General features: G+C 54.5%; 3 protein-coding genes across 4 annotated transcripts in view; 2 read left to right on the plus strand and 1 right to left on the minus strand.

Annotated features, from left to right (window-relative positions):
* Positions 1 to 3,534, plus strand: part of PNKP (polynucleotide kinase 3'-phosphatase) — a 19,681-nt gene extending 16,147 nt beyond the window's left edge. The window contains exons 11-17 of the mRNA XM_030970367.1: positions 63 to 155; positions 229 to 319; positions 1,462 to 1,523; positions 1,846 to 1,955; positions 2,501 to 2,588; positions 2,677 to 2,738; positions 3,349 to 3,534. Coding sequence (XP_030826227.1) covers positions 63 to 155; positions 229 to 319; positions 1,462 to 1,523; positions 1,846 to 1,955; positions 2,501 to 2,588; positions 2,677 to 2,738; positions 3,349 to 3,478 — 636 coding nt within the window. The 3' untranslated portion in view covers positions 3,479 to 3,534. The remainder of the gene's footprint in view (positions 1 to 62; positions 156 to 228; positions 320 to 1,461; positions 1,524 to 1,845; positions 1,956 to 2,500; positions 2,589 to 2,676; positions 2,739 to 3,348) is intronic.
* RUVBL2 (RuvB like AAA ATPase 2) lies at positions 3,505 to 16,405 on the minus strand. 2 transcript variants are annotated; one of them, XM_030970378.1, is made up of 15 exons: positions 16,098 to 16,405; positions 15,339 to 15,387; positions 14,983 to 15,038; positions 14,753 to 14,894; positions 12,996 to 13,125; positions 12,023 to 12,089; positions 11,803 to 11,909; positions 10,169 to 10,262; positions 9,963 to 10,086; positions 8,251 to 8,345; positions 8,043 to 8,161; positions 7,845 to 7,964; positions 6,669 to 6,798; positions 4,366 to 4,483; positions 3,505 to 3,622 (listed from the first exon to the last, which is right to left on the minus strand). In XM_030970378.1, the coding sequence occupies exons 1-15, from the start codon at positions 16,356 to 16,358 to the stop codon at positions 3,597 to 3,599; spliced, it is 1,638 nt and encodes a 545-aa protein (XP_030826238.1). In that variant the 5' UTR covers positions 16,359 to 16,405; the 3' UTR covers positions 3,505 to 3,596. The 2 variants fall into 2 exon arrangements, with proteins under 2 accessions (XP_030826238.1, XP_030826239.1); XM_030970379.1 differs by having other exon boundaries at positions 4,366 to 4,480; positions 16,098 to 16,400.
* Positions 16,406 to 16,951: 546 nt separating this feature from the next.
* The window catches only part of GYS1 (glycogen synthase 1), a gene marked incomplete at its 3' end in the record, with an annotated part of 41,134 nt that continues 30,461 nt past the window's right edge, over positions 16,952 to 27,624 (plus strand). The window contains exons 1-3 of the mRNA XM_030970369.1: positions 16,952 to 16,982; positions 20,447 to 20,564; positions 24,658 to 24,839. Coding sequence (XP_030826229.1) covers positions 20,447 to 20,564; positions 24,658 to 24,839 — 300 coding nt within the window. The remainder of the gene's footprint in view (positions 16,983 to 20,446; positions 20,565 to 24,657; positions 24,840 to 27,624) is intronic.

Raw genomic sequence — 27,624 nt, forward strand, 5'->3', positions numbered from 1 at the left:
GTTCCCCCAGTTCACCCCCCAGTGTTCCCAGTTCCCCCAGTTCACCCCCAGTCCATTCCCAGTTTGCTCTCAACGCCGGGCTCCGCTTCCTGACTCCTGAGGAAGAGTTCCTTGGCTGGGCCCCGGCGCCCTTTGACCTCCCAGCCTTTGACCCCGTGAGTGACCCCTGACCCCCAAGAGCAGCCTGTCCCCAATGCTGACCTTTGACCTTTGTCCCTTTGTCCCCAGCGTGACCTGGACAAAGTCACCCAAGAGGTCCCCGAGGCTGAGCTGGTGTCGGACAGGCCCGAGGTGCTGCTGACCGTCGGCTTCCCTGGGGGTGAGTGACCAATGAGTGACCACTGAGTGACCACTGAGTGACCACTGACCCTGCTCTGATTCTGATCCCTAATGGGAGAAAAGAGAAAAAAGGGAGGGAAAATGGTGGGAAATGTGAGGGGAAAAATGGCGGGAAATGTGAGGGGAGAAAAGGGCAGGGAATGTGAGAGGAAAGTGGTGGGAAATGGGAGGGGGAAAAAGAGCAGGAAACGTGAGGTGAAAAGGGGGAAACGTGAGGGGAGAAAAGGGTGAGAAACGTGAGGGGGAAAAGGGTGGGAAACGGGACCAAAAAGCACAGGAAATGTGAGGGGAGAAAAGGGGGGAAATGTGTGGGGAAAGTGGTGAGAAACTGTGGGAAAAAGGCGGGAAATGTGAGGGGAGAAAAGGGAGGGAAACGTGAGGGGAGAAAAGGGAGGGAAACGTGAGGGGAGGAAAGGGAGGGAAACGTGAGGGGAGAAAAGGGGAAACATGAGGGGAAAAAAGGGTGGAAAATTTGAGGGGAAAATGGCAGGAAATGTGAGGGGAGAAAAGGTGGGGAAATGTGAGGGGAAAAAGGGCGGGAAACATGAGGGGAGAAAAGGGCGGGAAACGTGAGGGGGCAAAAATGGCGGGAAACGTGAGGTGAAGAGGGCGGGGAACGTGAGGGAGAAAAAGAGCGAGAAATGTGAGGGGAGAAAAAGGGTGGTAAATGTGAGGAGAAAAAGCTGGGAAAAAAGGGGGGGAAAAAGGAAAAAAAGCTGAAAAAAGGGCAGGAGAAAGAGCTGAAAACATAGGAGGAGAAGGAAGGTGGGAAACAGGTAGGGACAAAAAGGAGATGTGAGGGGAAAAAAAGCCAGAAATGTGAGAGGAGGAAAGGTGGGAAATGTGAGGGGAAAAGGGTGGGGAGGGGAAAAATAGGGAAACATGGGTGAAAAAAGGGTGGAAAATTTGAGGGGAAAATGGCAGGAAATGTGAGAGGAGAAAAGAGGGGAAATGTGAGGGGAAAAAGAGCAGGAAATGTGAGGGGAGAAAAGTGGGGAAACGTGAGGGGAGGAAAGGGCGGGAAACATGAGGGGAAAAAGAGCGGGAAATGTGAGGGGGGAAAAAAGGGTTGGAAACTGAAAAACTGTGGGAAACGTGGGAAATGAAAATTTTTCCCGTCAGCCGGCAAATCCACTTTCGTGAAGCGCTACCTGGTGCCGGCAGGATACGAATACGTGAACAGGGTGAGTTCCCGAGTCCTGTGTGAACTCCAGGACTTGCGGCCATGCTGTGTCCCTGCCATTGAGCCACCCTGGCCCAGTGTGACTTCAGTGCCACCCCTGTCACCCTCAGGACACGCTGTGTCCCTGCCATTGAGCCACCCTGGCCCGGTGTGACCTCAGTGCCACCCCTGTCACCCTCAGGACACGCTGTGTCCCTGCCATTGAGCCACCCTGGCCCGGTGTGACCTCAGTGCCACCCCTGTCACCCTCAGGACACGCTGTGTCCCTGCCATTGAGCCACCCTGGCCCGGTGCGACTTCAGTGCCACCCCTGTCACCCTCAGGACACGCTGGGCTCGTGGCAACGCTGCGTCTCTGCCTGCTCGGCCGCCCTGGCTCGCGGCCGCTCCGTCGTCGTGGACAACACCAACCCTGACCCTGAATCGCGGCAAAGGTCAGTCTGGGAACGGGGATGGAACTGGGATGGAACTGGGATGGAACTGGGATGGAGCTGGGAGTGTCAGCGTTCGGAAACGTATAACCACATAGGCAATTATATGTAGGTGCTTTTATTAAGAGCTCTGGAAATCAGGGGTGTTTTCACCTCAAACCTGATTCCGCCCATACATTCGAGAGGAATGGGTTTTTCTATTCTATTGTTATATAACTTCCGTGTTAATTATTAAACTTACATTGTTCTATTGTATACGTAGATTTCAGCTAAACGTGGCTCTCTTAAGTTTTCACATAGTTTCTCATGATTCTTCCTATGATTATATAACATTTAATTACTAAACAATCACCACATCTAACAATTATGTCATTTATCACACTGCTTACACAAATGCAGCGATCTGAGAAAACACAAAGCCTAACATTTTCAGAATCTATAGCATTTTCCGAGGTCCCATTATCAGGAGGGCGCCGGGAGCTGCTCACCCCATCCCTTGGGGTTTTCTGGGGTTTTGGGGAACCCCCTGACCCGCTCTGCTCCCCCAGGTTCGTGTCCTGTGCCCGCGAGGCTGCGGTGCCGTGTCGGTGCCTCCAGTTCACGGCGAGCCTGGAGCAGGCGCGGCACAACTGCAGGGTGAGGAGGGGGCTGAGGGGGTCCCGATCCTCCTCCTGAACCCTCAGCACCCCCTGAACCCTTTCCTTCGGGTTTTCACCCCAAAAAGTTCCGGGATATGACGCAGAGCGGACACGTTCCCGTCACTGACGCTGTTCTGTTCAGCTACAAGTGAGAGGGGATTGGGTTTGGGGGAGTTTGGGGGGGTCTGGGGGAAATTTTGGGGCATCTGGGGTGTTTTGGGGAATCCCTGAGAAGGATCTAAAGGGGCTAGGGGGGAATTTTGGGGGATCTGAGAGGAATTTTGGGCATTTGAGGTGTTTTGGGAGCTCTGTAGGGATGGTTTAGAGAATTGGGGCATCTGGGGCGTTTTGGGGAATCCCTGAGAAGGATATAAAGGGGCTTGGGGGGGATTTTGGGGGATCTGAGAGGAATTTTGGGGCATTTGAGATGTTTTGGGAGCTCTGTAGGGATGGTTTAGAGAATTGGGAGAATTTGGGGCTGGTTTGGGGGTTTTTGCCCTTCTCTCCATTATTTAGCCCCATTACTTTTTTTTTTTTTTGTTCCATTTTCCCTATTTTTGCCTCTTTCCCAATCCTGAGCATTCTTCCCTGTTCTATTCTCTTCCTCATTTTGGGTGGGCTTTTACCTTTTCCTCCCCTCCTTTCTCTGATCTTGGGTGGGTTTATCCCATTTTTGCCAAGTTTCCCCCCATCTGGAGCCGTTTCTCCTCCCACTTTACCCAAATCCGGGTGATTTTTCCCCATTTCCTCCCCCTCAGGAAACAATTTGTGGCCCCCGACCTCTCCGAAGGCTTCTCCCAAATCCTCCAGATCCCCTTTGTGCCCCATTTTGGGGACCCCCCAGACCCCCAACGGAGGCGCCTCTTCTTCCAGTTCAGCGACGGATGAAGACCCCCACTGAACCCCCAAATAAAGGCACTGCCCCTTCCCCAATTTTTGGGAAATTTTGGGCTCCAAATCAGATTTATTGTACAAAGGGGGGGAGGAGGAAATGGGGGGGGGGGGGTCACGGCGTTTCCATGGATTCAGCCTCTGTGGAGAGAAGGGGAGAGGGACTGAGTCAGGGACCCCCCAACATCCCCAAGTCCCCCCAATTTACCCTATTACCCCCATTTTTTCATTTTTACCTATTTTCTTCAAGTTTTACCATCCCATTTTCAATTATTTTTACCCAAATTCCTTAATTTTTACTGAAATTCACCTTTTTTTAACCTGATTTTCCCAATTTTTACCTGATTGCTTCCACTTTCACTCCTTTGCCCCCAACTTTGAACCCATTTTTTCCCTATTTACCCAATTTTTAGCCAATTTCTCCCCTTATTTTTGCCCAGCTTTCCCCTCTTCCTCCCATTTCTTCATTTTGCATTCCATTCCCCCTAATTTTTAGTCCATTCCTACTCAACTTCCCCTCTGTTTGCCCCAATTCCTTAATTTCTACCCTTTTCTCCCTCATATACCAAATTCCCTCATTTTTTTACCTCATTTCTCACATTTCGCCCTACTTGGCACATTTTTTCCTCTACATCTTCCATTTTTGCCCCCTTTACCCTGTTTTTGCCAAACGCCATCCATTTTTTCCCTGCTGTTTTGCCCAATTCTCTTATTTTTACTTTATTCCTCCCACTCATTTCCACTCCTCACCTCATAATTTTTGGCCGTTTACCCCAATTTTCTCCCGTTTTTAACCCTCGCTGCTCGCCCTCCGTGTTGCCCCACGTTACCCACGCTGTTTTGGGGACCCCCAGGTGTGCCCCCAGGTGTGCCCAGGTACTCACGGAGCTCGTTGAACAGAAAGGCCTCCTGGTACTCCCTCATGTACTGCGTGGAGCGCGACTCGTCCAGGAACAGCGAGTACACACGCTTGATGTCCTCCACGCCCACCTCCGCGCCCTGCTGGCCACCAACATCACAAAATACTGCACTTCATATTTCCAACTCTCTTTTCATGTTTTTCACGCTTTTATTTCCTCAAATTTCCGGCTTTTTTTCCTCCCCTCACATTTCCCGCTCTTTTTTCCTCTCACGTTTCCCGCAAATATTGCACCTGACGTTTCCAACTCTCTTTTTCTGTTTTTCACTCTTTTATCTCTTCAAATTTCCTGCTTTTTTTCCTCCCCTCACGTTTCCCGCTCTTTTCCCCCTCACGTTTTCCTCCCTTTCTCCCCTCACATTTCCTGCCCTTTCCCCCCCTCACGTTTCCCAATATTTCACTTCACGTTTCCCACTCCCTTTTCCTGTTTTTCACTCTTTTATTTCCTCAAATTTCTTGCTTTTTTCCTCCCCTCACATTTCCTGCTCTTTTTTTCCTCTCACGTTTTCCTCCCTTTTCTCCCCTCATATTTCCCACCTTTTTCCCCCCTCACATTTCCTGCCCTTTTCTCTCCCTCACGTTTCCTACTTTTTTTCCACCTAATGTTTTCCACCCTTTTCTCCTCTCATGTTTCCCGCTCTTTTCTCCCCTCACATTTCCCACTCTCTCTTTCTGTTTTTCACTCTTTTATCTCCTCAAATTTCCTGCTTTTTTTCCTCCCCTCACGTTTCCCCGCTCTTTTCCCCCTCACATTTTCCTCCCTTTTCCCCCTTGCATTTCCCACCCTTTTCTCCCCTCACGTTTCTCACTCCTTTTCCCCCTCACATTTCCTGCCCTTCCCCCCCCCCACATTTCCCAATATTTCACTTCGTATTTCCAACTCCCTTTTCCTGTTTTTCACTCTTTTATTTCCTCACACTTTCTGCCTTTTTTCCTCCCCTCACATTTCCCGCCCTTTTTTCCCCCTCACATTTCCCGCCATTTTCTCTCCCTCACGTTTCCCGCTTTTTTCCACCTCATGCTTCCCACTTTTTTCCTGTTTCTCACTCTTTTGCCTCCTCACATTTTCTGCTTTTTTTCCTCCCCTCACATTTCCCGCTTTTTATTCCCTCACGTTTCCCGCCTTTCCCCCCCCCTCACGTTTCCCACTCTTTTCTCCCCTCACATTTTCCACAAGTATTGCACTTCACGTTTCCCCCTCTCTTTCTGTTTTTCATTCTTTTGCCTCTTCACATTTCCTGCCTTTTTTCCTCCCCTCAAGTTTCCCACTCTTTTTCTCTTTTTTCACTCTTTGGCCTCATGTTTTCTGCCTTTTTTTCCTCCCCTCATGTTTCCCACTCTTTTTCCCCTTCAAGTTTCCCGCTCTTTTCTCCTTTCACATTTCCTACTCTTTTCTCCCCTCACGTTTTCTGCAAATACTGCATCTCACATTTCCCACTCTTTTCTTGTTTTTCACTTTTTCCCCTCACGTTTCCCACCATTTTCCTCCTCATGTTTCCTACTCTCTGTCCCTCATGTTTCCCATCCTTTTTCCCCTCACATTTCCCATTCTTTACCTCACATTTTCTGCCTTTTTTTCTGCTCACGTTTCCCATCCTTTTTCCCCTCACATTTCCTGCTCTTTGTCCCTCGTCTTTCTCACCCTTTTCCCCCTCATGTTTCTCTTTTCCCGCTCACGTTTCCCGCCTTTTTCCCCCCTTCGTGTTTCCCGCCATTTTCTCCCCTCACGCTTCCCGCCCTTTTCCCCCTCATGTTTCCTGCAAATATTCCACCTCACATTTCTCACTCTTTTTCTGGTTTTGACTCTTTTGCCTCCCTCACATTTCCTGCCTTTTTTCTGCCCCTCATGTTTCCCACTTTTTCCCCTTACATTTCCCACCCTTTTCTGACATTTCCCACCCTTTTTTCCCCTCACGTTTCCTGCTCTGTCACTCATGTTTCTCACACTTTTTTCTCTCATGTTTCTCTTTTCCCCTCACATTTCCCACCATTTTCTCCCCTCACGTTTCCAGCCCTTTTCCCCCTCACATTTCCCACCATTTTCTCCCCTCACGTTTCCAGCCCTTTTCCCCCTCACATTTCCCACCATTTTCCCCCTCACATTTCCCACCATTTTCCCAAACCTCACATACGACCCCAAACCATCAGTTCCACCCCAAATCCACACAGACCGCCCCCCCTCAGCACCTCATGTACGCTGCCCCCCCCCCAGTTTGGGATCCTCACCCCAATTTTGGGACCCCATTCCCCACATTTCGGGGTGCCCACCTTGCGTTTCCTGGCCACCAGGCTGGCGGCGGTGATGAGCTGCATGGCGTAGCGCAGCGACGTCTCCAGCCCGATGCGCGTCAGCACGGCGTACGCGTCCTCCGTCATCTCCACGTCCTCCTCCTCGCACCTGCGCCCCCGAAACCGCTCAGGGGGACCCCAAAATGGCCCTGGGGATCCCCTAAAAGTGCCCCCCCCCCCAGTGTGGTTTTGGGGTACCCTGAAGGAGTTATGGAGTATCCAGTGGGGCAACTGGGGGGGGTCCTGCAGGGGTTAGGGGCACCTTGCAGGAATTAGGGGTGGCCCAGAGGAATTTTGGGGTGTCTGGGGGGACCTTGAGAGAATTAAGGGCGCCCCAAGAGTGATTGGGGCACCTGGAGAGAGTTATGGGGTACCCCAGAAGGCTTCTGGGGTGTCTGAGGAAACTCTGAAGGAATAAAGGGCACCCCAAGATTGATCAGGGTGCCTGGAGAGAGTTATGGGGTACCCAGAAGGCTTTTGGGGTGTCAAAGGGGACCCTGAGAGAATAAAAGGCACCCCAAGATTGATCAGGGGTACCTGGAGAGAATTATGGGGTACCCCAGGAGGCTTTTGGGGTGTCAAGGGGGACCCTGAGGGAATTAAGGGCACCCCAAGATTGATCCAGGTATCTGGAGAGTTATGGGGTACCCCAAGAGGCTTTTGGGGTGTCTGAGGAAACTCTGAAGGAATAAAGGGCACCCCAAGATTGATCAGGGGTACCTGGAGAGAGTTATGGGGTACCCCAAGAGGCTTTTGGGGTGTGTGGGGGGACCCTGAGGGAATTAAGGGCACCCCAAGATTGATCCAGGTATCTGGAGAGTTATGGGGTACCCCAAGAGGCTTTTGGGGTGACAAAGATTTTGGGGTAACCTGAAGAGGGTTGTGGGGTGCCCCAGGTGTGTTGAGGGACACCTGCCATGTTTGAGGCTCAGGGCATTTGGGGTGTCCAGGTGGGTTTCAGGGTTCAGGTTGATTTTTGGGGTGTCAGAGATGTTTTTTGGGGGTCTCCACCCTATTTTGAGGACTTTCTGTGTCTCTTTCTCCCCGTAGACACCACGACGATGCTTTTTGGGGTGCCCAGGTGTGTCAGGGCGCGGTTTGGGCCGCACCAAGGAGGATTTAAGGGTGCCCAGGTGTATTTTTGGGGTGTCCCACCTGATTTTGAGGATCTGCCGCGTCTCCTTGTCGCCGTAGGGCGCCGTGGCGATGATCAGCAGCCGGTCCAGCAGATCCAGCGGGAGCCCGTGGGGGCTGCGGTGGGCAGTGCCTCGGATCCTGAGGGACACGTGGACATCAGGGGGGGTTCAGCTCAGGTTTGGGGGTGCCCAGGTGTGCCCAGGTGTGCTCAGGTACCTGGTGATGCCGCGGTTCGTGGCCATGATCAGCACGGGCGCCATGTCGCTCTCCAGGGCCCGGTTGAGGAACGAGAAGCTCTCGATGTCCAGCATGTGAACCTCATCGATGAACAGCACCTGGGGGGATTTTGGGGGGCTTTTAATGATTTTTGGGGGGTCCTGAGGTGCTCTTTGAGGGGGTTTTGGGGGCGTCAGGGCTCGCTCACCCCAGGGATGACTTCGGCCTTGCCCTCCTCACGCCACTCGGCCACTTTGGCGTTGATCTGCTCCCGCACCTCCGGCTTGATCTCACCTGTGTCACCTGGATTTGGGGTTTGGGGGGGTCAGGGGCAGTTTTGGGGTCTGAGAGAACCCAAAAAGAGCGCTCAGAACCCCCAGGGTGGGTCAGATGCAGTTTTGGGGGTCCCAGGTGCAGTTTTGGGAGTCTGGGAATAGCCAAAAACAGGGCGAGGAAGCCCTGGTCTGGGTGAGGGACATTTTGGGGGTTTTGGGGTCAGTTTGGGGTTTTGGGGGTCAGTTTTGGGGTCTGGGGGTACCTGAGAAGAAGACGAGGAAGATCTAGGCTGGGTGAGGGGCAGTTTGGGGTCAGTTTGGGGTTGCTTTTGGGGTCAGTTTGGGGTCTGGGGGTACCTGAGAACAGGGTGAGGAAGCCCTGGGCTGGGTGAGGGACATTTTGGGGGTTTTTGGGGGTCAGTTTGGGGTTTTTGGGGTCAGTTTGGGGTCTGGGGGTACCTGAGAAGAGGGCAAGGAAGCCCTGGGCTGGGTGAGGGACATTTTGGGGGTTTTGGGGTCAGTTTTGGGGTTTTTGGGGTCAGTTTTGTGGTCTGAGGGTACCTGAGAAGAAGACGAGGAAGATCTAGGCTGGGTGAGGGGCAGTTTGGGGTCAGTTTGGGGTTGCTTTTGGGGTCAGTTTGGGGTCTGGGGGTACCTGAGAACAGGGTGAGGAAGCCCTGGTCTGGGTGAGGAGCAGTTTGGGGGTTTTAGGGGTCAGTTTGGGGTTTTTGGGGTCAGTTTTGGGGTCTGGGGGTACCTGAAAACAGGGCGAGGAAGCCCTGGGCTGGGTGAGGAGCAGTTTGGGGGTTTTGGGGTCAGTTTTGGGGTTTTGGGGGTCAGTTTTGGGGTCTGGGGGTACCTGAGAACGGGACGAGGAAGCCCTGGTCTGGGTGAGGGGCAGTTTGGGGTTTTTGGGGTCAGTTTGGGGTTTTTAGGGTCAGTTTGGGGTCTGGGGGTACCTGAGAAGAGGGCAAGGAAGCCCTGGGCTGGGTGAGGGGCAGTTTGGGGTTTTTGGGGTCAGTTTGGGGTTTTGGGGTCAGTTTGGGGTCTGGGGGTACCTGAGAACAGGGCGAGGAAGCCCTGGGCTGGGTGAGGGACATTTTGGGGGTTTTAGGGGTCAGTTTGGGGTTTTTGGGGTCAGTTTGGGGTCTGGGGGTACCTGAGAAGAGGGCGAGGAAGCCCTGGTCTGGGTGAGGGGCAGTTTGGGGTTTTTGGGGTCAGTTTGGGGTTTTTGGGGTCAGTTTGGGGTCTGGGGGTACCTGAGAACAGGGCGAGGAAGCCCTGGGCTGGGTGAGGAGCAGTTTGGGGGTTTTAGGGGTCAGTTTGGGGTTTTGGGGGTCAGTTTTGGGGTCTGGGGGTACCTGAGAACGGGACGAGGAAGCCCTGGTCTGGGTGAGGGGCAGTTTGGGTTTTTTGGGGTCAGTTTGGGGTTTTTGGAGTCAGTTTTGGGGTCTGGGGGTACCTGAGAAGAGGGCGAGGAAGCCCTGGTCTGGGTGAGGGGCAGTTTGGGGTTTTTGGGGTCAGTTTGGGGTTTTGGGGGTCAGTTTGGGGTCTGGGGGTACCTGAGAAGAGGGCGAGGAAGCCCTGGGCTGGGTGAGGGACATTTTGGGGTTTTTGGGGTCAGTTTTGGGGTTTTTGGGGGTACCCGAGAACAGGGCGAGGAAGCCCTGCGTGCGGGAGTTGATGACGTCGATCTCGTGCAGCGACACCGTGTGAACGACCTCGCGCCGTTTCTGCAGCTCCCCGTCGGGGCACTGCACGAATTTCGTCTGGGGGGGGGGAAGAATTCAGGGGGTCAGGGCCACCCCAAAACCATCCCTGCACCACCCAAAACCCCCCCCAAAACCTCACCTGTGCCCCCATGGCGTCGTAGTCCCGTGCTCGGGTGAAGGAGCGCCCCAGCTTTGAGATCTTCCCTGTGGCCTTGTCGATGGTGATGACATCACTGGGGGGGAAAACAAGGTATTTTGGGATTTTTTTCACTCCTCATGTTTCCCACCCTTTTTCTCCTCACATTGCCCTTTTCGCCTCGTTTCCCGCTCTTTCCTCCCCTCATATTTCCTTTTTTCCCCTCATGTTTCCTGCTCATTTTCTCCCTCACATTTCCCACCTTTTTCCTCTCACCTTTCCTGCCTTTTTTCCCATCACGTTTCCCATCCTTTCCCACTCACAATTTCAACCCTTTTCCCCTCACATTTCTCACCCTTTTCCCCTCTCGTTTCTCACCCTTTTCCTCTCACATTTCCCTTTTTCCCCTCATGTTTCCCGCCCTTTCTGCCCCTCACATTTCCTGCCCTTTTCCTCTCATATTTCCCACTCTTTTCCCCTCACATTTCCTGTTCCTTTCTCCCTCACGTTTTCCACCTTTTTTCCTCTCACATTTCCCTTTTTCCCCCTCACATTTCCCTCACTTTTTCTCCTCACATTTCCTTTTTTGCCTCGTTTCCCACTCTTTCCTCCCCTCATATTTCCCTTTTTTCCCTCACATTTCTTACCCTTTTTCCCCTCACATTTCCCTTTCCCCCCCTCACATTTCCCTTTTCTCCCCTCACATTTCCCGCCCTTTTTCCCCTCACATTTCCCGCCCTTTTTCCCCTCACGTTTCCCGCCCTTTTCTCCCCTCACATTTCCCGCCCTTTTTCCCCTCACATTTCCCGCCCTTTTTCCCCTCACGTTTCCCGCCCTTTTTCCCCTCACGTTTCCCGCCCTTTTTCCCCTCACATTTCCTGTCCCTTTCCCCCTCACGTTTTCCACCTTTTTTCCCCTCACATTTCCCTTTCCCCCCTCACATTTCCCTTTTCCCCCCCTCACATTTCCCGCCCTTTTCTCCCCTCATGTTTCCCGCCCTTTTCTCCCCTCACATTTCCCGCCCTTTTTCCCCTCACATTTCCCGCCCTTTTTCCCCTCACATTTCTTACCCTTTTTCCCCTCACATTTCTTACCCTTTTTCCCCTCACATTTCCTGTCCCTTTCCCCCTCACGTTTTCCACCTTTTTTCCTCTCACATATTCCTTTTTCCCCCTCATATTTCCCTCCCTTTTCCCCCTCATTTCCTGTGCTTTTGCCCCCTCACATTTCCTTTTCCCCCTCACATTTCCTGCGCTTTTTCCCCTCACATTTCCCTTTCCCCCCTCACGTTTCCCGCCCTTTCCCCCTCACATTTCCTGTGCTTTTTCCCCTCATTTCCCTTTCCCCCCTCACATTTCCCTTTTCCCCTCACATTTCCCGCCCTTTTCTCCCCTCACATTTCCCGCCCTTTTTCCCCTCACGTTTCCTGCCCTTTTTCTCCTCACGTTTCCCGCCCTTTTTCCCCTCACGTTTCCCGCCCTTTTTCCCCTCACGTTTCCTGCCCCTTTTTTCCCCGGATTTCAGGGTCCCCACCCCAATTCCAGCCCCCACCCACCCCAAATTCTGCGTTTCCCACCCCAATTTCCAGGTGTCCCTCAAGTTTTGGGGTCTCCCCAATTTGGGGGACCCCCACTCACCCTGCCTGCACCTTCTCCTTGCTCAGGGCCTCGATCATCTTGGCCCCCAAATCATAAATGGTCTCCATTTCTGTCGTTTTCAGCGTCAGCTTCCCCACTTTGGTCCCCTGCGAGGAAGAGGAAGGTTTGGGGGGACCCCAAAAAGAAAACCTCAAAGGGTTTTGGGGTCCCCTAAGGGGATTTTTTGGGGCACAAAGAGGATTTTGGGGTCCCCCCTCACCGTGCCGGTGGCCGGGCGGTCGATCTGGATCTCCACCACCTCCCCCTCGATGATCTCAGTCTCCTCCCTGTGAGGCAAAAAAGGAGGAAACACCCCAAAAATGAGGAGAGAACCCCAAAATTTGAGTGTTGGGACATTTAAATGGGGTGGGGGAACACCCAAAATTGGGGTGGAGAGTGAAATTTGGGGGGTGCAGACTCTACCAGAGTAGCAGAGCAGGATATGGGGACCCCAAAATTGAGATAGAACCCCAAAACTTGGGAAGGAACCCTAAAATTGGGGTGTTGAGCCCCAAAACAGGGGGAGAAGAGATGAAATTGAGCTCAAAACAGAAAACTGGGGAGCAGGAAGCACAAAATGTGGTGGGGAGACTGAAAACGAAGAAAAAAATTCTGAAATCTGGGAGACAGATCCTGAAATTGATCAGGATTCTGGGGGGGGAAGGAACCTAAATTAGGATGGGAAACCCCAAAATTGTGAGGAAACTCGAAATTATAAACTCTTAAGTCCCCCTAAACCCCCTCAAATCCCCCTCAAACTCACCCCTGACCTCTCCAAACCCCCTAAATCCCCCAAATCCCCCTCCAAACACCCTAAATCCCCCAAGTCCCCCTCTAAATCCCCCACAATAAGAATAAAAATAAGGCGGAAAAAATAAAATGAGAGAAAAATCCAAACCAAAAAAGCTCGAAAATGACGAGCAAGAAAAAATAAGACGTGGGCACCCCAAAATGGACTAGGTGGGGATCCCAAAATTGAGATGGGGACCTCAATATTGGGGTGGGGACCTCAAAATTTGAGACGGGACCTCAAAATTTGAGACGACAAAATCTGAATGCTCCAAAATGGGACAAACAACCAAACAGAGCTTAAAATAAACGAGAAAAACACACAGCAGGAGGAACAAAGGAAGGGGTGGGGAGCCCAAAAAGCGAGGTGGGAGCCCCGAAATGGGGGCGGGACCCCCCCGTACTTGATGCGGACGCCGATGGAGCGGCGGAAGGCCTGGGTGAGCGCCTCGGTGCGCGACATCTCCAGGGAGAAAATCTCGCTGCCCGCGATGGCCGTGAAGGGAGTGTCGGGGCCCAGCGCCTGCGCCATGCCTGGGGAGGGAAATTGGGGGTTTTGGGGGGGGATTTGGGGGAGTTTTGGGGAGTTTGGGGTGGTTTTGGGGGGGGTTGGGGGGGATTTGGGGGGAGTATTGGGGGAGTTTTGGGGGGGGTTGGGGGGGGATTTGGGGAGTTTTGGGGGGATTTGGGGGAGTTTTGGGGGAGTTTTGGGGAGTTTGGGGGGTTTTGGGGGGGGATTTGGGGGAGTTTTGGGGAGTTTGGGGTGGTTTTGGGGGGATTTGGGGAGTTTTGGGGGGGCTTGGGGGAGTTTTGGGGGAGTTTGGGGGGGATTTGGGGAGTTTTGGGGGAGTTTGGGGGGTTTGGGGGGTTGGGGGGATTTGGGGGAGTATTGGGGAGTTTTTGGGGGAGTTTTGGGGGGGTTTGGGGGAGTTTTGGGGGGGTTTGGGGGGACTTGGGGGGGACTTGGGGGGGTTTGGGGGGGTTTAGGGGGAGTTTCGGGGGAGTTTAGGGGGATTTGGGGGGGGTTTTGGGGAGTTTTCGGGGGGTTTGGCGGAGTTTTGGGGGGATTTGGGGGGGACTTGGGGGGGATTTGGGGGAGTTTTGGGGGGGTGTTTGGGGGGATTTGGGGGGAGTTCTGGGGGATTTTGGGGAGTTTTGAGGGGGCTTGGGGGAGTTTTGGGGGAGTTTTGGGGAGTTTGGGGGGGTTTGGGGGAGTTTCGGGGGGGTTTGGGGGGATTTGGGGGAGTTTTTGGGGGGTTTAGGGGGATTTGGGGGGGTTTTGGGGAGTTGGAGGGGCATTTGGGGGGGTTTTGGGGGAGTTGAGGGGGTTGGAGGGGGATTTGGGGGTTTGGAAGAATGAAGGGGCAGTTTAAGGAGAGTTTAGGGGGGATTTGGGGGGGTTGGAGGGGATTTGGGGATATTTTTGGGGTGTTTTTGGGATATTTTGGGTGGAATTCAGGGGGTTTTGGGGTCACTCACCCATGGCAATGGCCATTTTGCCCGTGCCCAGCTGCCCAGTGATCAGCACAGGGATTTGGGGACGGTTTTGGGGTGATTTTTGAGATATTTTTAGGATATTTTTGGCGTGTTTTTGTGGATATTTTTGAGGTGATTTTGGGGATATTTTTGGGGTGTTTTTGTGGATATTTTTGAGGTGATTTTGGGGATATTTTTGGGGTGTTTTTGTGGATATTTTGAGGTGATTTTCAGGGTTTTTGGGGTCACTCACCCATGGCAATGGCCGTTTTGCCCGTGCCCGGCTGCCCCGCGATCAGCACGGGGATTTGGGGAGGGTTTTGGGTGGGATTTGGGAATATTTTTCGGGTGGTTTTGGGGTGGTTTTGGGATATTTTTGGGTGGAATTCAGGGGTTTTTGGGGTCACTAACCCATGGCGATGGCCGTTTTGCCCGTGCCCGGCTGCCCCGCGATCAGCACGGGGATTTGGGGATGGTTTTGGGTGGGATTTGGGAATATTTTTAGGATATTTTTGGGGTGGTTTTGGGATATTTTTGGGGTCACTCACCCATGGCGATGGCCGTTTTGCCCGTGCCCAGCTGCCCCGCGATCAGCACGGGGATTTGGGGAGGGTTTTGGGTGGGATTTGGGAATATTTTTAGGATATTTTTGGGGTGATTTTGGGATATTTTTGGGGTCACTCACCCATGGCAATGGCCGTTTTGCCCGTGCCCGGCTGCCCCGCGATCAGCACGGCGCGCCCGGCGATTTTCCCCTCCTTGATCATCTCCAGGATGACGCCGGCAGCGCGCCGGGCCGAGAGCTGCCCCACCATGCCCTGGGACACCTGGGGGGGCACCCGCAGGGGCTGAACCCCCACGATTTGGGGGTGCAGACCCCTCCCCAAAAGGTACAAACCCCCCCCGTCCTCGTACCTGCCGCGGCTCCAGGGCATCGTCCAGGCCCAGCCCGCGGATGTGGGAGTGGGCGCCTGGCAGAGGAATTTGGGGGGGGGGTCACCAGGGGTCCCCCCCCATTTTGGGGACCCCCTCAAACCCCCCCAAAAAGATGGGAGTGATCCCCCAAATTTCTGAATCCTTCTGAGCCCCGTTTTCCTAATTTTAGGATTCAACCCCACAAGTTAGGGATCATCCAGACCTCCCCAGAAAATGGGATTGAACCCCCAAAATGGGGTGGGGGTCCCCAAAAAAGGAGTAGGAGTCCCCAATACGGGGTGGGGGTCCCCAAAAAGAGGAGAGACTCCCCCCAAAATGAAGGGATTGTGTCTTACCAATCCGCTCGATTCGAGTCACGTCCCGAACCTCAGGAACCTTGGGGGTCTGGGAGGGAATTGTGGGGGATTTGGGGTCACTTTTGAGGTCCCTCAGCTCAGCATCTCCCAGATCCTCCCCAGGACCCCCAAATCTCCTTTCAGAACCCCCCCCATTCCCACAGAGCCGCCCTAAAACCCCTCAGGACCCCCCCTAAAACCCTCCCCTGTCTGGTCAGGATCCCCCCAAAACTCCCCAAATTTCCTCCAGAGCCTGCTAAAACTCCCCCTATCCCCTCAGGACACCCCAAAACCCCCTCAGACCACCCCCAAACACCTTCAGGACCGCCCCAATCACCCCCAGGACCACCGAAGACCCCCAGGACCCTCCCGAAGACCCCCAGGACCCTCCCGAAGACCCCCAGGACCCCCTCAGACACCCCCCACCCTGTCAGAGACCCCCTCACAATCCCCTCAGGCAATCCGGGACTCCCCCATCCCCTCACGCCAACCCCTCAAACACCTCCAGGACCCCCTCAGACCCCCCCAAGACCCCCTCAATCCCCTCAGAGACCCCCCAATCCCCTCAGAGACCCCCTCACAATCCCCTCAGGCAATCCGGGACTCCCCCATCCCCTCACGCCAACCCCTCAAACACCTCCAGGACCCCCCTAAAACCCCCCAGGACCCCCTAAAACCCCCCAGGACCCCCCCAGGACCCCTTTTCCCCCCTCAGACCCCTCACAAACCCCCCCAGAGCCCCCCGTTCCCCTCCCCCACCGCCGTTGCCATGGCGGCGCCGCTTCGCTCCCGCGCTGCCCTCGCGCTCTCCCTGGCCGGAAGTGACGTACGGGGGGCCGGAGGGGGGCGGAGGCAGAGGCGGCAGCGGCCGCTCTGGCCGCTCCTCTCTATGGTGCGCGGTCCTCCAGCACCGCTGGGGGGCCCCTTGTGAGGGGGGACGGCCCCAAAACACCAAAACCGGCCCCAAAACTCCCAAAACCGACTCCAGAACTTGCTCCATAACCCCGTAAGCTGCCCCATAGGTGCCTGACATCGCCATAACTGCCCCGTGAGCTGTCCCACAGCACCAAGCTGCCCCAGAGCCCCATGACCTACCCCAGACCTGCCCCAAAACCCCACAAAAAGCCCCATAAACGCCGCACAGCCGCATAGCCTGCCTCACAGACGTTCCACAACCCCATAACTGCGCTGTAACCCGCCCCGCAGCCACCTCACAGCCCCAGCCTGCCCCATACCCAACCCCATAACCTCCCTCAGAGGCGCCCCCCATAACCTGCCCCACATCCAGCCCCACACCCTGCCCTATAACCACCCCATAAACCGCCCCACGGACACCCCACAGCCCCACAACTGCCCCAGAGCCCCCCCCCCAACCCTGCCCTAGAGCCCCCCCATTCCTACCCCCCCTCACAACCCTTCAATCCCCTCCCCCATTCTCCGTTGCCCTTTTAAGGCGCCGTTGCCCCTTTAAGCCGCCCCTCTCACCCCCCTTCACGTGCCGCCCCTCCCTCCCGTCCCCCCTCTCACCCCCGTCTGGACCAATCAGCGCCGAGGGGAGTGGCCGCGGCGGGGGGAAGGGGCGTGGCCTGCGCGGACGGGGGGCGGGAGGGGTCAGTCCGCGATCAGCTGCGGGAGCGCGGGGAGGTGAGGGGAGGGGGGCGGGCAAAGAGACCCCCCCCCCCCCAAAGACCCCCCCAGGACCGAGAGACCCCCCCCGTGGGGAGGGGTCTCCTCCTGGGGGGGGGAGGGGTCCCGTGGGGGTGGGGGAGTCCTCGTGGTGCTGGAGAAGTTTGGAGCGCTGGGGGCTCCTGTGGGGGGGGTCCCGTGAGGTGGGGAGGGGGCGCTGAGGGATCGGGGGGGGCTTGAAGGGGTGTCTGGGTGGGGGGTCCCAAAGGGGGTTTGGGGGTGAGATTGGGAGGGGCTGAGGGGGATTTTGGGGGGGGGGTCCCGTGAGGGAGGGGGTCTCATGAGGGATGGGGGGGTCCTGAGGGGGTTATGAGGTCATGGGGGGGTCCTGGGGGGGGTTATGGGGTCCTGAGGGGGTCTTCATTGTGAGGACCCCCTCTTTTTCCCCCCCATCCCAACTCCAACCTTCATTCTGAGGTTGGGCAAAGTTGTAAAGACCCCCGCCCAAAATAATCCCCCATTTTGGGGGGGTCCCGTTTCTCACCCCCCCTCCCCAATTTGGGGTCCCTCCTCTCCAAATTTGGGATTTCCCCCCCAATTTTTGGGGTTTTCCCCCCATTTTTTTGGGGTTTCCCCCCGTTTTTGGGATCACACCTTCCCCATTTCGGTTTGGGGTCTCCCCTGCCATTTTGGGGGTCCCCGTGTGACGCCCCCTCCCCAATTTGGGATCCCTCCACTCCAAATTTGGGTTTCCCCCTCATTTTTTTGGGGATTTTCCCCCCATTTTTTTGGGGTTTTCCCTCCGTTTTTGGGATCACACCTTCCCCATTTCGGTTTGGGGTCTCCCCAGCCGTTTTGGGGGTCCCTGTTTGACTCCCCCTCCCCAATTTTGGAATCTCCCCCATTTTAGGGGTTTTCCCCCCATTTTTGAGGTTTCCCCCTCATTTTTTTGATGTTTTCCCCCCAATTTTTGGGGGTTTTCCCCCCGTTTTTGGGATCACACCTTCCCCATTTCGGGTCGGGGTCTCCCCGGTCATTTTGGGGTCCCCGTGTGACACCCCCTCCCCGATTTGGGATCCCTCCGCTCCAAATTTGGGTTTCCCCCTCATTTTTTGGGGTTTTCCCCCCATTTTTGGGGTTTCCCCCTCATTTTTTGGGGGTTTCCCCCCCATTTTTGATGTTTTCCCCCCATTTTTGGGGTTTTCCCCCCATTTTTTGGGGTTTCCCCCCATTTTTGGGGTCGCACCTTCCCCATTTCGGGTCGGGGTCTCCCCTGCCATTTTGGGGTCCCCGTTTGACGCCCCCTCCCCAATTTTGGAATCTCCCCCAATTTTTGAGGTTTTCCCCCCATTTTTGGGGTTTTCCCCCCGTTTTTGGGGTCGCACCTTCCCCATTTCGGGTCGGGGTCTCCCCGGTCATTTTGGGGGTCCCCGTTTGACGCCCCCTCCCCAATTTGGGATCCCTCCACTCCAAATTTGGGTTTCCCCCTCATTTTTGGGGGGTTTTCCCCCCATTTTTGGGGTTTCCCCCTCATTTTTTTGGGGTTTCCCCCCCATTTTTGATGTTTTCCCCTCATTTTTGGGATTTCCCCCTCATTTTTTGGGGTTTTCCCCCCATTTTTGGGGTCGCACCTTCCCCATTTCGGGTCAGGGTCTCCCCTGCCATTTTGGGGTCCCCGTTTGACGCCCCCTCCCCAATTTTGGAATCTCCCCCAATTTTTGAGGTTTTCCCCCCATTTTTGGGGGTTTCCCCCCCATTTTTGGGATCTCCCCCCTTTCTTGGGGTCGCACCTTCCCCATTTCGGTTTGGGGTCTCCCCTGCCATTCTGGGGGTCCCCGTGTGACGCCCCCTCCCCAATTTGGGATCCCTCCACTCCAAATTTGGGTTTCCCCCTCATTTTTGGGGTTTTCCCCCCATTTTTGATGTTTTCCCCCCATTTTTGGGGTTTTCCCCCCGTTTTTGGGGTCGCACCTTCCCCATTTCGGGTCGGGGTCTCCCCGGTCATTTTGGGGTCCCCGTGTGACGCCCCCTCCCCAATTTTGGAATCTCCCCCCATTTTAGGGGTTTTCCCCCCATTTTTGAGGTTTCCCCCCCATTTTTTTGAGGTTTTCCCCCCAATTTTTTGAGGTTTTCCCCCCAATTTTGGGGGTCGCACCTTCCCCATTTCGGGTCGGGGTCTCCCCGGCCATTTTGGGGCTCCCCGTGTGACGCCCCCTCCCCAGTTTGGGATCCCTCCACTCCAAATTTGGGTTTCCCCCTCATTTTTTTGGGGTTTCCCCCCCATTTTTGATGTTTTCCCCCCATTTTTTGGGGTTTTCCCCCCGGTTTTGGGGTCGCACCTTCCCCATTTCGGGTTGGGGTCTCCCCAGCCATTTTGGGGGTCCGTGTTTGACTCCCCCTCCCCAATTTTGGAATCTCCCCCCATTTTAGGGGTTTTCCCCCCATTTTTGAGGTTTCCCCCCCATTTTTTTGAGGTTTTCCCCCCATTTTTGGGGTCGCACCTTCCCCATTTCGGGTCGGGGTCTCCCCGGCCATTTTGGGGCTCCCCGTGTGACGCCCCCTCCCCAGTTTGGGATCCCTCCACTCCAAATTTGGGTTTCCCCCTCATTTTTTTGGGGTTTCCCCCCCAATTTTGATGTTTTCCCCCCATTTTTGGGGTTTTCCCCCCGTTTTTGGGGTCGCACCTTCCCCATTTCGGGTTGGGGTCTCCCCAGCCATTTTGGGGGTCCGTGTTTGACTCCCCCTCCCCAATTTTGGGATCTCCCCCCATTTTAGGGGTTTCCCCCCCATTTTTTTGAGGTTTCCCCCTCATTTTTTGAGGTTTTCCCCCCGTTCTTGGGGTCGCACCTTCCCCATTTCGGGTCGGGGTCTCCCCGGTCATTTTGGGGTCCCCGTGTGACGCCCCCTCCCCAATTTTGGAATCTCCCCCCATTTTAGGGGTTTTCCCCCCATTTTTGAGGTTTCCCCCCCATTTTTTTGAGGTTTTCCCCCCAATTTTTTGGGGTTTTCCCCCCGTTTTTGGGATCACACCTTCCCCATTTCGGTTTGGGGTCTCCCCGGTCATTTTGGGGCTCCCCGTGTGACGCCCCCTCCCCAATTTGGGATCCCTCCACTCCAAATTTGGGTTTCCCCCTCATTTTTTGGGGTTTTCCCCCCAATTTTTGAGGTTTTCCCCCCAATTTTTTGGGGTTTTCCCCCCGTTTTTGGGGTCACACCTTCCCCATTTCGGGTCAGGGTCTCCCCGGTCATTTTGGGGCTCCCCGTGTGACGCCCCCTCCCCAATTTGGGATCTCTCCACTCCAAATTTGGGTTTCCCCCTCATTTTTTTGGGGATTTTCCCCCCATTTTTTGGGGTTTTCCCCCCATTTTTGGGGTTTTCCCCCCGTTTTTGGGGTCGCCCCTTCCCCATTTCGGGTCGGGGTCTCCCCTGCCGTTTTGGGGCTCCCCGTGTGACGCCCCCTCCCCAATTGGGGGGTCCCCAGATGCCGCTGGCCCGCTCGGTGTCCGTCAGTTCCCTGCCGGGCCTGGAGGACTGGGGGGGTCCCGGCGCCCCCGAGAACGTGGTGCTCTTCGAGGTGGCCTGGGAGGTGGCCAACAAAGGTGAGACCCCTCCCCAAAATAGAAAACACCCCCCGAAAATACCCTGAAACCCGCTGAGACCCCCCACCGAAATTAAACACCGTAAAAGGTACCTGGAAAATCCCCCAAAAATACCCTAAAAACGCCCAAAATACCCTAAAAATTCCCTAAAAATACACTAAAAACGCCCAAAATACCCTAAAAATCCCCCAAATATACCCTAAAAATCCCCCAAAAATGTCCAAAACACCCTAAAAATCCCCCAAATACCCTGAAACCTGCTGAGACCCCCGAAATTAAACACCGTAAAAAGTACCTGGAAAATCCCCCAAAAATACCCTAAAAACCCCCAAAATACCCTAAAAATGCCCCAAAAATACCCTAAAAATCCCCCAAAAATGTCCAAAACACCCTAAAAATCCCCCAAATACCCTGAAACCCACTGAGACCCCCCCGAAATTGAACACTGTAAAAGGTACCTGGAAAATCCCCCCAAAATACCCTAAAAATCCCCCAAAAATACCCTAAAAATCCCCCAAAAATGCCCTAAAAATGCCCAAAATACCCTAAAAATGCCCAAAATACCCTGAAACCCACTGAGACCCCCCCGAAATTAAACACCGTAAAAGGTACCTGGAAAATCCCCCAAAAATGCCCTAAAAACGCCCAAATTACCCTAAAAATCCCCCAAAAATACCCTAAAAATCCCCCAAAAATACCCTAAAAATCCCCCAAAAATACCCTAAAAATCCCCCAAAAATACCCTAAAAATACCCCAAAAATACCCGAAAAACCCCCCAAAATACCCTAAAAATCCCCCAAAAATACCCTAAAAATCCCCCAAAAATGCCCTAAAAACCCCCAAAATACCCTAAAAATCCCCCAAAAATGCCCTAAAAATGCCCAAAATACCCTAAAAATGCCCAAAATACCCTGAAACCCGCTGAGACCCCCCCGAAATTAAACACCGTAAAAGGTACCTGGAAAATCCCCCAAAAATGCCCTAAAAACGCCCAAAATACCCTAAAAATCCCCCAAAAATACCCTAAAATCCCCCAAAAATGCCCTAAAAATGCCCAAAATACCCTAAAATCCCCCAAAAATACCCTAAAAATCCCCCAAAAATTCCCTAAAAATCCCCAAAAAATACCCTAAAACCCACTGAGACCCCCGAAATTAAACACCGTAAAAGGTACCTGGAAAATCCCCCAAAATACCCTAAAAACCCCCAAAAATACACTAAAAAACACTCTAAACTTCCCAAAAAATATCCTAAACATGCCCCCAAAAATATCTTAAAACTCCCCCAAAAAATATCCTAAACCCCCCCCCCAAAAATATCCTAAAACCCGCCCAAAAAGTATCTTCAAACCCCCCCCAAAATGCCCTAAAAACCCCAAAAACATTCCCTGAAAACCCCCAAAAAATACCCTAAAAAAACCCCTGGGAGTCTCCTCAAAATGAAACACCCCCAAAAATATCCGAAAAACCCCCTGAGACCCCTCCCCAAAAATAAAACACCTTAAAAGATACCTGAAAAATCCCCCCAAAAATACCCTAAAAACGCCCCCAAATATCCTAAAAATCCCCCCAAAAATACCCTAAAAAACACCCCAAACCCCCCCAAAAATATCCTAAACCCCCAAATCCCCCCTGGGGCCCCCCAAATCCCCCCTGGGACCCCCAAAATCCCCCCTGGGACCCCCCAAATCCCTCCTGAGCCCACCCTGGACCCCCCAAATTCCCTCTGGGACCCCCCAGGACCCCCCAAATCCTCCCTGGGACCCCCCCAAAATTGTCCCAGGACCCCTCAGATCCCCCCTGGGGCCCCCAAATCCCCCCAGGATCCCCCTGGGACCCCCAAATCTCCCCCCTAGGACCCCCCAACCCCTTCCCCCAAATTGGGAATTTTTGGAGGATTTTGGGAGGCTCCCGGTCCATCAAGGGTTAACGGGAGCCGCGGTGCATCCTGGGATACTCCGGGGCCTTTGGTCCAGCCCTTCCCGCGGGGCATTGTGGGAAACTCCCGAGGCCCGCGGGGCATCATGGGAGGGGTCAGGGCATCACCGTGGCCCACAATGCACCGCGGCAGCGCCGGAATGGGGGTTTGGGGGGTCCCGGGGGGGGATTTGGGGGGTCCTGGGAGGGTTTTGGGGGGTCCTGGAGGGGATTTGGGGGTCCCAGGGGGGATTTGGGGGTCCTGGAGGGGATTTGGAGGGTCCTGGAGGGAATTTGGGGGTCCTGGAGGGAATTTTGGGGGGTCCTGGGAGGGTTTTGGGGGGTCCTGGAGGGGATTTGGGGGTCCCAGGGGGGATTTGGGGGTCCTGGAGGGGATTTGGAGGGTCCTGGAGGGAATTTGGGGGTCCTGGAGGGAATTTTGGGGGGTCCCAGAGGGAATTTGGGGGTCCTGGAGGGAATTTTGGGGGGTCCTGGAGGGGATTTGGGGGGTCCTGGAGGGAATTTTGGGGGGTCCTGGAGGGAATTTGGGGGTCCTGGAGGGAATTTTGGGGGGTCCTGGAGGGAATTTTGGGGAGTCCTGGGAGGGTTTTGGGGGGTCCCAGGTGTCTCTAAGGGGTTTTAGGGGGTCCTGGAGGGAATTTTGGGGGTCCTGGGAGGGTTTTGGGGGGTCCCGGAGGAGTTTTGGGGGGTCCTGGAGAGGATTTGGGGTGTCCCAGGTACCCAGGTTGGTCTCTGGTATTCGGGATGGCTTTAGGATGGATTTGGGGTGGATTTTGGGGACATTTAGGGTGAATTTGGGGTGTCCCTGACCCCATTATTCCCCCAAAAGTCGTGGGGATCTGCACGGTGCTGCCCTGTGAGGGGTCAGGATTTGGGATTTGGGATTTGGGATTTGGGATTTGGGATTTGGGGTGTCCCAGGTACCCAGGTGGTTCCCAGCTGTTCTGGGTGGATTTTGGGGCTATTTAGGATAAATTTGGGGTCCCCCTGACCCCGTTATCCCCCCACCCCAAAAGTGGGTGGGATCTGCACGGTGCTGCCCTGTGAGGGGTCAGGATTTGGGATTTGGGATTTGGGATTTGGGATTTGGGGTGTCCCAGGTAGCCAGGTGGTTCCCAGCTATTCCGGGTGGATTTGGGATGGCTTTGGGGTGGATTTTGGGGACATTTAGGGTGAATTTCGGGTGTCCCTGACCCCATTATCCCCCCAAAAGTCGTGGGGATCTACCCGGTGCTGCCCTGTGAGGGGTCAGGATTTGGGATTTGGGATTTGGGATTTGGGATTTGGGATTTGGGGTGTCCCAGGTACCCAGGTGGTTCCCAGCTATTCTGGGTGGATTTGGGGTGGATTTTGGGGACATTTAGGATAAATTTGGGGTCCTCCTGACCCCGTTATCCCCCCACCCCACAGTGGGTGGGATCTGCACGGTGCTGCCCTGTGAGGGGTCAGGATTTGGGATTTGGGATTTGGGATTTGGGATTTGGGATTTGGGGTGTCCCAGGTACCCAGGTTGGTTCCCAGCTGTTCTGGGTGGATTTTGGGGACATTTAGGATAAGTTTGGGGTCCCCCTGACCCCGTTTCTCCCCCCACCCCACAAGTGGGGGGGATCTACACGGTGCTGCCCTGTGAGGGGTCAGGATTTGGGATTTGGGATTTGGGATTTGGGGTGTCCCAGGTACTGATGTTGATCTCAGCTATTCTGGGTGGATTTGGGATGGATTTTGGGGCTATTTAGGATAAATTTGGGATCCCCCTGACCCCGTTTCTCCCCCCACCCCACAGTGGGGGGGATCTACACGGTGCTGCCCTGTGAGGGGTCAGGATTTGGGATTTGGGATTTGGGATTTGGGATTTGGGGTGTCCCAGGTACCCAGGTGGTTCCCAGCTATTCTGGGTGGATTTGGGGTGGATTTTGGGGACATTTAGGATAAATTTGGGGTCCTCCTGACCCCGTTATCCCCCCACCCCACAGTGGGTGGGATCTGCACGGTGCTGCCCTGTGAGGGGTCAGGATTTGGGATTTGGGATTTGGGATTTAGGATTTGGGGTGTCCCAGGTACCCAGGTTGGTTCCCAGCTGTTCTGGGTGGATTTTGGGGACACTTAGGATAAATTTGGGATCCCCCTGACCCCGTTATCCCCCGCACCCCACAAGTGGGGGGGATCTACACGGTGCTGCAGACCAAGGCCCGCGTGACGGCCGACGAGTGGGGCGAGAGCTACGTGCTCGTGGGGCCCTACGTGGAGAGCGCCGTGCGCACCCAGGTGGAGCTGCTGGAGCCGCCGCAGCCCGCGCTGCGCCGCACGCTGGCGGCCATGAACGCCCAGGGCTGCAAGGTGGGCACACCTGGGGGGAGTTATGGGGTCAGGAATGGGTTATGGGGTCAGGGAAGGAGTTATGGGGTCGGGGAATGAGTTATGGGGTCGGGGCACTGGAGGATCTCAAGGGTTGGGGATACCCAGAGCTGCAAGGTGGGCACACCTGGGCACACCTGGGGGCACCTGGGGGGAGTTATGGGGTCAGGGCATGGGTTATGGGGTCAGGGAGTGGGTTATGGGGTCAGGGAATGGGTTATGGGGTCAGGGAATGGGTTATGGGGTCAGGAATGGGTTATGGGGTCAGGGAATGGGTTATGGGGTCGGGGAGTGAGTTATGGGGTCGGGGAATGAGTTATGGGGTCAGGGAATGGGTTATGGGGTCAGGAATGGGTTATGGGGTCACAGAGGGAGTTATGGGGTCAGGAATGGGTTATGGGGTCAGGGAGTGGGTTATGGGGTCAGGAATGGGTTATGGGGTCAGGAATGGGTTATGGGGTCAGGAATGGGTTATGGGGTCAGGAATGGGTTATGGGGTCAGAGAATGGGTTATGGGGTCAGGAATGGGTTATGGGGTCAGGGATGGGTTATGGGGTCAGGAATGGGTTATGGGGTCAGGAATGGGTTATGGGATCGGGGAAGGATTTATGGGGCCAGGGAATGGGTTATGGGGTCGGGGAATGAGTTATGGGGTCGGGGCACTGGAGGATCTCAAGGGTTGGGGATACCCAGAGCTGCAAGGTGGGCACACCTGGGGGCACCTGGGGGGAGTTATGGGGTCAGGGATGGGTTATGGGGTCAGGAATGGGTTATGGGGTCAGGAATGGGTTATGGGGTCAGGGAGTGGGTTATGGGGTCAGGGAGTGGGTTATGGGGTCAGGAATGGGTTATGGGGTCAGGAATGGGTTATGGGGTCAGGGAGTGGGTTATGGGGTCAGGGAGTGGGTTATGGGGTCAGGGATGGGTTATGGGGTCAGGAATGGGTTATGGGGTCAGGGCATGGGTTATGGGGTCAGGGATGGGTTATGGGGTCGGGGAATGGGTTATGGGGTCGGGGAATGGGTTATGGGGTCGGGGAATGGGTTATGGGGTCAGGGAATGGGTTATGGGGTCAGGAATGGGTTATGGGGTCAGGGATGGGTTATGGGGTCAGGGATGGGTTATGGGGTCAGGGATGGGTTATGGGGCCGGGGAATGGGTTATGGGGTCAGGAATGGGTTATGGGGTCAGGAATGGGTTATGGGGTCGGGGAATGGGTTATGGGGTGGGGGAAGAGGTTATGGGGTCAGGGATGGGTTATGGGGTTGGGATAAATTTATGGGGTCAGGGGTCCCAAGGCTTGGGGGACACCCCCACATTTTGGGAGTGGGGACACCCCGGGACCCCCCAGTGGAGCCCCCAAATTTTGGGAGAATTTTGGGGGGAATTTTAGGGGATTTTTGGGGGAATTTGGGGGGAATTTTGGGGGTCCCAGAGGGGGGGAATGGGGGAGGGGAGATCCCACAGATTTGTGGGATTTTGGGGGAGATTTTTGGGGGAATTTTGGGGGAATTTTGGGGGTCCTGGAAGGGGGGAATGGGGGAGGGCGGATCCCACAGAACTGGGAAATTTGGGGGAATTTTGGGAGAATTTTGGCGGGAGTTTTAGGGGATTTTGAGGAATTGGGGGGAAAATTTTGGGGATCCTGGAGGGGGGAAGGGGGGAGGGGAGATCCCACAGATTTGGGGGATTTCGGGGGGAATTTGGGGAGATTTTGGGGGGAATTTGGGGGGAATTTTGGGGGTCCCAGAGGGGGGAATGGGGGAGGGGAGATCCCACAGATTTGGGGGATTTCGGGGGAAATTTTGGGGGAATTTTAGGGAATTTGGGGGGGGGATTTGGGGGATTTTGGGCTCCTGGGGGCATTTGGGGACATTTTGGTGGCCCCGGGGGGGGGGGTTGGGCACACCCAGAGCCGCCCCTCCCCCCCCGGGTCACGTGGGGTTTATTTTTAGCCCCCCGCCCCTCCCCCCCTCGGCAAAGGTCAGGATGGGGGAGGGAGGGGCCCGAGATGGGGGAGGGGCCCCGCCAGGGGGGCTCCGGACCCGTTTGGGCATTTTGGGGTCAAAAATCCCATTTTGGGGTCACTTAGGGCATTTTTAGGGTCAATTATTCAATTTTTAGGGTCAATTTTTCAATTTTTGGGGTCGCTAATTTCGTTTTTGGGGTCATTAAATTTCATTCTTAGGGTAATTTATTTAATTTTTGGGGTCGTTTATCTCAGTTTTAGGATCAGTTACTCAATTTTTGGGGTCAATTTTTCTGTTTTTGGGGTCATTAAATTTCATCTTTAGGGTAATTTATTCAATTTTGAGGATAATTTATTCTATTTTTGGGGTAAATAATCCAATTTTGGGGTCGCTTAGGGCATTTTTGGGGTCATTTATCCCATTTTGGGGTCATTTATGGCATTTTTGGGGTCAATAATACAATTTTTGGGGCAATTTATCCCATTTTGGGGTCATTTATTTCATTTTTGGGGTCGTTTAAGGCATTTTGGGGTCCTTTATTCAATTTTGGGGTCATTTATTCCATTTTTGGGGTCCAGGTGCATTTTGAGCATTGGCAGATGGGATTCACCCCAAAAATGGGATTTAGGGTAAACTCTGATTTAGGATTTCCCCATTTTGGGCCAAAACCCAACAAAAGTGACCCCAAACGGACATTTTGGGGTTCTGACAATTTGGGATCCCCAAAATTTTGGGGTCCAGGTGCATTTTGAGCATTCCCTGATGGAAATCACCCCAAAGAGAGGATTTGGGATGTC

The sequence above is a fragment of the Camarhynchus parvulus genome, unplaced genomic scaffold (genome assembly GCF_901933205.1).
Source record: "Camarhynchus parvulus unplaced genomic scaffold, STF_HiC, whole genome shotgun sequence".
Classification (NCBI taxonomy): Eukaryota; Metazoa; Chordata; class Aves; order Passeriformes; family Thraupidae; genus Camarhynchus; species Camarhynchus parvulus.

What these genes read in the sequence shown, in the direction of transcription:
- RUVBL2 (XM_030970378.1), bottom strand. Translation starts at nt 16,358, where the DNA reads ATGGGGCAGCTTACGGGGTTATGGAGCAAGTTCTGGAGTCGGTTTTGG. An exon ending in CTTCCTCGCCCTGTTCTCGG is followed by an intron (nt 8,346 to 9,962) that starts GTACCCCCAAAA and finishes CCCCAAATCCAG; the next exon opens with GTGACACAGGTGAGATCAAG. An exon ending in AGGCCGAAGTCATCCCTGGG is followed by an intron (nt 8,162 to 8,250) that starts GTGAGCGAGCCC and finishes AAATCCCCCCAG; the next exon opens with GTGCTGTTCATCGATGAGGT.